Source organism: Fundulus heteroclitus, chromosome 21 (genome assembly GCF_011125445.2).
Source record: "Fundulus heteroclitus isolate FHET01 chromosome 21, MU-UCD_Fhet_4.1, whole genome shotgun sequence".
Classification (NCBI taxonomy): domain Eukaryota; kingdom Metazoa; phylum Chordata; class Actinopteri; order Cyprinodontiformes; family Fundulidae; genus Fundulus; species Fundulus heteroclitus.
In genome coordinates, this window is record NC_046381.1 from 2,073,414 (window position 1) to 2,084,618 (window position 11,205).

At 38.0% G+C, this 11,205-nt stretch overlaps 1 protein-coding gene across 1 annotated transcript in view; it reads left to right on the forward strand.

The window, feature by feature from the left end:
- The window catches only part of LOC118556935 (E3 ubiquitin-protein ligase RNF182-like), a 23,851-nt gene extending 12,921 nt beyond the window's left edge, over positions 1-10,930 (forward strand). The window contains exon 2 of the mRNA XM_036125616.1: positions 9,280-10,930. Coding sequence (XP_035981509.1) covers positions 9,280-10,025 — 746 coding nt within the window. The 3' untranslated portion in view covers positions 10,026-10,930. The remainder of the gene's footprint in view (positions 1-9,279) is intronic.
- Positions 10,931-11,205: the final 275 nt, after the last annotated feature.

Below are 11,205 nucleotides of genomic sequence, written 5' to 3' on the forward strand. Positions count from 1 at the left end.
ATGATTGGTGCACATGATCACTTTATTGTGCTCTGTTTTATAATCTGATCATGGTTGTAAACAGCTTTTGATTTAGCGCTTCAACGTATGTAGTTCTTTTAAAATGCTGATGTAAAAACGTTAAAAGCATGTTGTCGGCGTCTGTTGGTGTGAAAATGCAGGATAGATTTTACTTTAATATTGTTAATCAAAATACAGCCAAACACCAGAGTAAACCTGGGAATAAAAACATGATCGTCTTTCCATAACGTGATATAGAAATATGGCTATAATTTGACCCTTAATCCATTTGGATACAAAACTGCATAAATGTATTTGGTGTAAATACAATCCATGAGATTAAGGCATTTCTATTCATTTATATTAAATAATACATTTGTCTGTTCAGCTATTTATTAAAACTTAAGTGAAAACATACATTTCTTTTTTTTTTTTTTTGGAAAATGTAAGGTGCAACACAAAGTATTCATCTTTTCTCAACCATATCTTTTCTTCTTCTTTTTTCTTTTTTTATTGAGCATCAGTGATACATTATATCGTTTTAATTAGATGAAGCACGATACTCATTTATATTTTAACCCCCCATCCCAAGAACATGTTGGACACCAATCCATTAGGAGTAGATAATTGAAGGTAATACAAGAATAAACAAGAACAGTGAAAAAAACAAAAACAAAGTTTGTTTTACATACATATATACATCCAAATATATACACACATATGAGCGTACATAACAAAAAGAGCATATACCTCGGCTTGCCAGCACTAAGGCTGTGCACTAAACCAGACATGGTACACATGGGTTCAATCACAATCAGAAAAATTTGTCCCTGGACCCCCTTAGAGTATATTTTATTTTCTCTAATTGTGTGAAGTGTGTCAGGTCACTAAACCACAAAGACGCTTTGGGTGGATTTTTTGATTTCCAATGCAATAATATTCTTCTACATGCAAGCAGTGTTGGGAAAGCAATTATGTTTCTATGGCCTTCCCTTAGTGTTGTATATCTTCTATCTGTGGCACCAAATATGGCCATAACTACGTTGGGTTGAAGTTAGTATTCAATGTTTCTGACAGTGTTTTAAAGATGGTAGACCAGTAGGTTGCCAGGGCTGGGCATGACCAGAACATTTGTGTTAAATCAGCCGGAGTGTTTCTGTCACATCTTGCATCTGTGTTAGGATATATTTTACCCAGTCTTGCTTTGGAATAGTGGATGTGATGTAGGACCAAAACATACATTTCTGTTACTGTATATGTTATTTGCAAAATTCAACAACAGAAATTACAACAGTAACCCAGCAGTACTTTTACTGTTTCATGTTAGTGAGATTTTAAATTGTCTTAATGTAGTCCACTGGCAAAAGGATGCTGTTTAAATCTGCATTTTATGTTCTCAGGAAACAAACGAGTTGGAAAACCTATGGATAATCAAAACATTCTCACCAGTCCCAATTTCCAAAGCAGAGATGGGTGCAACGTCTTTAAAGTGTGATGACTGCTGCAGAAATAATCTCATAGTTTGTGTCTCAGGAAACTTTTGTCAGCAAATGTATGCCTTTGGCTTTATTAGCAGGTACAGCTAGTAGTCGTAGTCAGCTTGCATTGAGCACAGCAGTTTTCCAACTTGCAACCAGAACATGGTTTAACTGCGTCATTCCTACATTCCCATTCTAACACCTGGGGTAAACAAGTAGCCGAGGACGCCTATTCTTTATTGACTGCTCTCTGCTTCAGTTTTTGTGGGGAGTTCTTGAGATATTCTACGCTGCATTTCACCATGGGGCAGTTTGTGCTTGAAGCAGAGTTCAAAGAGTATGAACAGCTCATCTTTTGGCCCGTTTCTGCCTGTGAGCTCTGCATCAATGTAAATTAGCTTTGTGTTTACCTTGTAAATATTTGACACCTTAATGTACCACTATGGCCCCACAGCTGTGGAAAAGCCTTCCTGCAGGCCTAAGGGCAGCTGAGAGTTTGGGTGTTTTTAAAAGGAAACTGAAGAAGCATCTATATTCAGTCCGGCTTTTGGGTGAAGTTTATAGCTATTTATTTTTATGGTATTCTGATTTCGTATCAGTTTTAGTTATTTAGTTGTAAAAAAGATTATTATTATCTATGTTTTATAATTATATTACTATTTTAGTTAATAATCTTGACAATTATGTTGCATGTTTTTTATATTTCTATTATTATGCATTATTTGGAATTTATGGTTAACAATTTATTTTTTGGAATAATATACCTATGTTATTTTTCTTTCTTGATTTATCATTCTTATTTATTTGTTCTATTGATTTTATATATCAGCATTTCACTGATATATTTCGCTGAGCTATACAATTATTTCCAGTTTCTCATTCTCTATAAATGATGGAGTTATCTTCCTCTCAATTCTTTGTCTTCTTAATATACATTTTATTGTTTTATCTGTTTACTTAGTTTAATCCATTCTAATGCGTATGTCTCTGTTGTGGTTTTATGTTTATCCTCTAGATTTTTAACCTATACCCCTCTGCGTTGTACTTATGAATAGCGTCATATAAATAAAGCCTAATTCAGTGACTGAGTTAAAGTGTCTTAAGTACCATCTTTGGTCTTTCCACCATAGTTTGAGAGCCTTGATTTAGCAATAATGACCATGTGTTTCTGGGGCGATTATGGGTCTATATAGCTTTAGTTGAGTATTCAGGCACAAGTTGACATGCAGGAGATTAACCCATCAATTTATTATCCAACCATATTCAAACCAAGACGAGGCAGCATGTGAGCCCAGCCTAAAAGTGGACAAACTGAGAGCACCAAGCATGCCTTTTTACGCTATTTGGCAGCTAAATCATTCAAGAGTTTTACCACCTCAAACCCATTCATTCTTTGTTTTTGATTTCAATCAGTTTCCTCCAACAACTAAAAGGGTTCTTTTGAGCAGTAGCTGCTTGTAAATTCGCCTGAACGTTTATCATGTTAATTTGGGATGACAAAATGTTCTCCATTGGAGTAATCAGCTAATGTCACATTCAATTTAAAAAAATACTTTATTAATGCCAAGGGTAAACTAAATGTTGCAATTCATATTATGCAGGTTTCTTCACGGAGTTGTTGCAGCTGCTGATGGCAGTGGGCAGCAAGGATGTAGTGGTCTGTCTGACAGCGGCGCTGAAGACGCCTCTGACAGAACATGACTACATGTGTTTCTAGCTTGAATAATGTTTGGACGCTTTTTTATTTGGACATCACTGGACATATCTGATAGTGAGGGCCATGAACGAAGTCTCCGTCAGCGCTTTGTATTTACTCTAGCCATCATCCACAACCCATTATGGGCTGATTTAAGGTGTGTTTCTTACATGTTTATCTTAACCTTAAGCCAGCTAAAGTTTGATGCCATGTACAGCGTGTGAAAGCCCAGGCAGAGCCATGTGTTACGAAGAGATTTAATTAGATCCTTAGATCAGTGCAGAGGCATGGGAAATGATTTCCCCCAAATGGAGCGTCGAACTTGTCCAACTTCTCGAACGGCACTGCTGTCCCACATTTGCCTTGACATAAGGAGCCCACAGCGGTTTTGCTCTTGAGATTGATAAAGCAGATTTTTCTTTCTGACATGCTTCAGGGGGCTATTTAACTCAGCAGACCTGTTGCTGAAATATTTAACAGTCAGCAAGCCAAAGAGGAGCCTGTTGGGCATTTGCCAATATAGAATTCACCTATTCGATGTATATTTTATGACCATGACTGAATGGATGACAGGTGTTGCTTTATAAATAGCATCTCCATGATCGGAAGAGGACTTGTTAATGCAATTATGTAGGTGTTAAGTAAGAGGCAATATGTTGGATCAAATGCTTGCAGAATAAAAATCAAATCAAAGTTTTAGGAAACCTTTTTAACCTTTACTAATTAATTTTAATTAGCTACAGTGACCATCCTTCCCTTGCTGATTGTCCCTTTTAGAGAGTACATTATAGAATGCGCACAAGTCCTGCACCAACCCTTAGAAATGAATAATAGAAGAGGGACTGATTGTACTGCACACACAAAATAGGCATAAAGATACCGTAAAATAAATACTAATAAGTTCTTCACATTGACCACAGCTGCAAACAAGAACCATCAATGTCTTGAAAACAGCAGTTGCGAGGCAAACCTAGCCTGAGAGCTGTGACCAGTGCTTGATTTGAAATAATGTTATGCTGCCATGAAAACAAGATCAAGGGACCATGTACAAACACAGTCTGACTGGCAATCTGGGCAGCGGGGCGACGGCTGTCAGACCGAATGACAGGATGCAAAGACCCTAACTGGCACATCGCTGTGTTTGTTATTGTAATAACGCCGCTTTTTGCTGGTAGTTCATTATGTGTCCAGCAGCTTCAGATCAAATAAACACGCTTTTTCAGTGAGGTTTATCAGGAAGGATGCAACAAAAGGATATACAAATGGATGGATGTACTTTCTTAGAATTTAAAATATACATAGACAATCCACCTGTAAAATTAGAAATATTTAATCTATAAATGTGCAAATTCAGCGTAGTATGTAATATGTATAAACTGAAACAAGTTTATAAATGATCTTCTGGTCGTATATGCAGTGCGCTTCTCCAGGAGCTCACAGTAGTAGAAAAACTGCAGGTGTGTCTTCACCTGTCTGTGTGCGCATACAAAGGCTGATTATAAACTACCTAGCCGTAACTTAAGATGCGATAACATAAAAGTGTTATGAGCTGGCCAAAGAACCTTACATTTGTGTAATTTATTTTAAAAGAACAGAAAAACAAGGCTTTGTTAACCCAAATGGTACAAATCTGTGTTAAATACATATAAGAATCTATGAGTGATGGTAAGAGGTGAAACCTTCAATTGCTGTGTTACCTACTCAATGTTAAAGGACAAAATTGTTCTCTGTAGGAAGGCCGTGTTTTATATATTCCAATATTATAAGAGAATACAAAAAACCTTACTGAACCTGACCGACCTTCTACAAAGATTTGATTGAGTGGAATTTGCAACTGAACATCTTTGATAACCATCAAGGACATTTAAAAAGAGTCCTTTTACACAATATAATTTTCAATTATTCTGGAGAGCCTTCCTGGGCAGGAATAATACTTAGAAGCTTTTATTCTCATTAGTTTTCTTAGCAAATCAAAGCTTAGTTTGAAAGTTTTCCTGTCGTACATCTACAAAACATGTCTGCAACCCTGAAGGTGTGTTATTTTTTTCTATTGTGAAGCAAACAACAAATAGAACAAAATACCAGAAAATATCAGTGTGCATAACTGTTCATCCCACTTAAAGTACTTATATATATATATATATACTTATATATATATATATATATATATATATATATATATATATATATATATATATATATATATATATATATATATATATATATTGTTTTTTATTTGTATTTTTTAAGATTAGAAAACAGAGAAATGCATTGTTTTAGCTTGTATGGCTCATTGTTGTTACCCTGGCCACTGAGCTAATCAGTTTGCAAGTTCCACTAGTTTCTGAACTTAGAACTGCAACATGTAATTCCAAGATCCAATTTTAAAAGTAGATGAAGTGCCACAAAAGTAGATTTACCAAAGTGAAATAAAAATGTATTTAGAGTACATAAAGACAGCCCAAGTCGTATGGTGTAAGGAAGCTGTCAAAAAGATGTGTGTATGATTTTAATAATTCATATTTCTATGTCACAAAATGTACATAAATTAAAATACAAAATTCTACTGTCATATATGTGAGTCTGAAATATTTAGTGGGTTAGGTTTATTCTTATGTGAGTATTAAAAGTTTTGAAATTACATCAAGGGGGGAGTATTGAACGAAGAGGAGCATCTGGTGGCGTGGGAGGAGTTTGTGTAAAAGGTGAGTCGTCAGATTGACAAGTTTGGGTGGGGTTTGAGGAAGCCATGACGATCTTTATCCCCTCCCCCATCCAGGAGCTGCAGCACAGCCGCTAACTAGCATTAGCTAACACGCTAATTAACGCTAAGATACTCTTTTTTTCTGATTGATCAAATATAGTGATTCTATTAAGCTATGCTGCTTGCTTCCAACTCTGCTGCTGTCAAACGGTGAGACGTTAAGGACCCGGATAGTCAACAAACATTTACCAGCACCACAGCTCACCAGTTGCTTCTGCTCATTGGCCTAGAAATTAGCCATCATGCTAATTCTGGCAGCTGTTTATGAACAGTTTTGCCAAAGCTCTGCCAGCATGGTAACTTCTAACCACTCTCTAAAATATTATTATAGTATTATTATGACAGGTAGACCCCGAATGTCAACCAGACTGCAGAAGTTGTACAACTACTGTCAAAATATAAACCAAGTGGAGATTCATATCCCATAGCTTCCCAGCCTGTCAGCGTCGGAGATTGATGGACAAGCTAGGGTTTGCCGACTATCCCGTTTTTTGAACTAAATTTAAGTGTCCCATTTTAGACACTTTTTGTATCGTATTTTGACTGCAGCCTGCAATGTGCATATAAGAACACTAGATGATGCTCCAGGCCATACCTTCCTATCACATTGAAGCAAGCAAGGACTGGTGCACATGTGCCGCGGTCATATTAGATAGATACAATTATAGAGCGGTAAAGCTTGAATGGTTAACTTTTGAGTCAAATAGTGAACACATATGTCCTGAATATTACCTCAACAGACATTTTATGGTAACAACATAACACTGCTGCCTTGGTATCTGCCGGAGTGACCAGCGTTATGATGATAGTGACCATATGAAGGGAGTTTTTTTCCATTGATTTTACAAAACCCCGAAGAATTGCAGAGAAATGTCAGTGTTGGATACAAGCTTTTAACCGAGAGGATTTCGCTGTGGAATCTGACCAAAGACACCTATGTGCTCTCTGCATTTCCTCAGTGGTAAAGAGCCAACACTTGAATGTCCAGACCTAATACCAGCGGCTGCAACATCTGTGCTGGTAGGCTACGATTATTTGGCTTTTCTCAGCGGAATGAAATCATCATACAATCGTGCACAACAAGCGCTATTAGCTGGCTAATATCAATTCCCCCAACCTCCTGGAGAACAATTTTACGAGCAGGCAAAGTCCCGGTGTGTATATATACCAGCTAAATAATGCATGTGTGATGATTTGAAGTGGTCTCTGTAATACAGTGTGGTGGTTTGTTTGGCTATTGGGCTTGTTTACATGGAGCAAGTCACTTGTTCCTCTCACAAGCTTGGTGCAGCTTTAGAAAAGAAGCTGTTTTTAGGTCTATTTTTGGCAATAAGCCCTATAATAATTTATAACATAGGCCTATAATAATATTTTTCTTAGTATTAGTTGTAATCCTATGTGGATTTAGCAGGTTTCTTCCTCGCGTTTGATCAGTTGTGAGAGAGGAGAGGACATCCTTTTCTACCTTTCTACCTGATATTGCTTTCCTTCTGCTCATTTTGAGGCCTCTACATTTCAACTAGTGTTTAAGCTGTTCTATGTTGTGTTTCTCAAGTGAAGCCTGTAGAAATTAAGCGTTGTCATCCTCCAAAATTATCGGTATTGCAGAGCTGTCTCTGATTCAATAAGCTGATTCACGATATCTCAGACTTAATTATGACTAGTCAAAACTACATTTTTAGATATCTAAATATAAAAAATTATTGTGTTAGGCCCCCTGGTGCTGTCATTAAGCTGTCCCAACAGTTGCTTGTGGTTCTATGAAGTCAGAATGATGATTAAACATATCTGATATACAAAGACCGTTTGGGATAAAAAGTGCTCAATTTATCTCTAACCTAGTTTTGCTTAGTCATTATTTGCTTTCAATATATCTGTAATTTAATTTGCGCTACCTGAATCTTAGTTTCAGATAACTAAAAAATACATTTGAGTTATCTTGAATAATGAGATAATTTTGAGATATCTCAAATTTACTTTATGAGTAGTCATACTTTAACTGTTATCTGAAATACATGTTTCAGGTTGTAATTTATTGCACATATGTTGAATTGGAGCTCCAAAACAAGTTAATGGTAAATCTGACTATGTTTATACTAGGTAGAATGTAATTAGAGCTATCTTAAATTGCTATATTGTCTGTTCAAAATATATTTAGCAATATCTCAATTAACTATGTCTAGTCATAAATTATTTTCAGATATGTGGAATGTAAAGCCAAATAAGCCATAAGTGGTGCAGACATCCTCATTCTATAACGCTCCCTTGTGGCGTCATTTCAACACTTTCCTACTCAAATCCACAAACTTGAATTCGTGTCCACAGCAGTGTGGACTTGGAGTCGTGGAGATTAGTTATAGAGAGTACAGTCTCAGCTTTCAGATTCATACTCACATAAAAACAGTCCTAACCCACATTTTTTAGACTCACATATATGACAGTAGGAGTTTGTGTACAGTATTTTTTTGACAGAAAAAATCTTAGAATCTGTACACATCCTTTTGACAGCTTTCTTACTCCATAACTGAGCACTGTTTGAAAACCATGGAGTTGGAGCACTGCTGTAACGCTCAGAAATCATGTGTAGTAAATTTTGTCTGGTTAGAAATTGGGATGAGAGTTAAAATATCTGCCTTGTTTGTAACAATAAAGCATGCAAAAATGCCTACAGATACAACAAGATAAATCATATTGCTCTTGTACCTATCTTTAAGTTAGGGTATTATTTTACTTGGATGTTTAATTCAGGGTAAACAGTAACTACTTGCTTTGTTTTGCTGAAAAGCTTTCATTTTATCTAACATTCTTTCTAGGAAGCACAGATAAAATTTTGATTTAGCCAGACTATGTTTCTAAGGAGTGAGATGTGCTTCTTATTAACATGAAAAACTGAGCAAAGTGTTATTTGATCCAAAGGCAACTGAAGAACATTCCAAAACAAAGAATTCAAAGACCTCAACTCAAAGGTTGGTAATTTCACCAAACAACTGCTACAATGCTGCAGTCTAGACAAGAACTGAGAGAAAATGTTAAAGGAGTAGCTCCTTCTATCACCTCTCCCCACAGATCAATATCACCACTGGGTTTTGCTTTGCCACAAAGGGCACAGGGATGACACCCTGATCTAATTCCCAGGCCATAAATCATTCATCACCAGCAGGTACACAGAGTCAGAGCAGTCAGAGATGAAGGCAGAGTCCTGACCTTTTCATGCTGGAAACTAAAGCATCCTCTTGTTTCTGTCTGCTCTATTACGTCTCCCTGACTTCCCTGTTCAGCTAAACCTAATCATTTCTGAATCTAACCCTCTCTTTTCAATCTGTTCCCATATGTGTCCCCAGAACATGACTTGAAGATGAGCAGTCCTCAGGCTACGTCCGAAAACAAGGATTGTCCTCCTCCAGAGGAATTAGAGTGTAAAATCTGTTACCAGCGCTACAATGCAAACAACCGGAAGCCTAAGATCCTGGGCTGTCTGCATCGGGTGTGCTCCCGCTGCCTCATTAAGATTCTGGACATCACTGACGGAGCAGGCTGCATCCCCTGCCCCTTCTGCCGACACCAAACTGAAATCACCGAGTACCAGGTCTCTGCCCTGCCTGATGACGTTAACATCATGTCCCACCTGGCAACACAGGACAAGTCCTTCAGCTTGGACCAGAAGAGGGAGGTGGTCCTGACGCCAAAGAGTTTGTCCTCCACCAGCCCGTCTCATGACTCCTCAAACTGCCTGGTCATCACCATAATGGAGGTTCAGAGGGACTCACAGCACTCGCCGAGCCACAACGGCAGCTCCGATGTCTACGCTGACCAGAGCCTGGACTCCGTCTCAATAGGCTCCAATGGACCCACAGATCATGATGCACTGTCTAAGCTCTGTAACCATGTCCCACGCATCTTGGTGTGGCTACTTGGTTTCTTATACTTCGGTTCGCTCCCGTTAGGAATCTATTTGTTAGTGATCCAGAGAGTGACTCTAGGAATCGTATGTGTTAGCTTAGTGCCATCGAGTCTGACAGTTTGCCTAGTGTATGGGTTCTGTCAGTGCCTGTGTCAGGGCATGTGTGACTGCTTTGCCCGGGGCTGAGAGGATGGCAACTAGAGGACCAGGGATGAGGATAAAGCCAGCTCCAGAAAACAGGGAGCTAGGGTGCTCCTAAGTACATAGAAAGGTCCGAGCCGAAGACAATATCATCCTCTTCACAAGCTTTTAATAGCACACCTAGGAGGCAGCTTTGTCATGCAAATACAGGACCGTAGAGAAAAAAAGAACCCTGTTGTTAGCGATGTGCTCTGATTTCTTCACGCCTACTGCTTCGACATCAGTTTGGTCAAGAGGAACAGAGTCACTGACAAGCTCAGCCAGCAGCTGGAGTATACCTACAGTCCTGTGACGTATTTCTGTGTATGTGCCTGAATTGTTCTGTGATGTGAAGATGAGATGGTATCACCTCCTTTTTGGAGCAGGCACTCGATAATTTCAAGCAAGCAGCTTTAGGAAGAAATGACATGATTATACGGTGAAACTACTGATGCTTATTGAATATTTCTGATTTTGTTATGTTACAACAAACTTCCACATGTTTTATTGTAATTTTAGGTTACACACCAGCTCAAATTAGGGCATGATGGACATGGGTCAGAGGACGTCAACGTTAAACTTTCTGACCTGTATGCAAACGACTAAGTGTGGAGAAAAACTAACCCTGCAATGAAATATGGTGGTGGCAGCATCATGTGGGGATGGTTGACATCTGGTGGTACAGGTAAACCAGTCAGCTGTTGATGGGAGGATGGAGCTAAATACAAGTTAATCCTAGAATAAAAGCTGCTAGAGGCTGCCAAAGACTTGAGACTGGGCCGAAGGTACACCTTCCAGAAGGAAGAAAACACTAAGTATAGCCACAGTGGCTATCAAAGAATAAATCAAAGTATATTCATGGGTCAAAATGACCTAATTCAAATTTATAATTAGAAAATTGCTTTTTACATACACACTAGATTTATTCTGACTGAACTTTAGCTATTTTACAAAGTAGAAATCTAAGTCTCTGTATTTGCAAAGCTGATTGAAACAACCCCCAGAACACTTACAGAGTTAATGCCAGCAAAAAGCATTGACGGGGGGGGGGTAAAGACAGATGTATGCCACACTTTTCAGATATTGTTGTAAAAGTTTTGAAAAGCATATGTATGCTTTTCCTTTCCCTTTACAATCATGATCGACATTAAATGCAAATGAAGAACGTTCTAGAATGTGTTTGTAA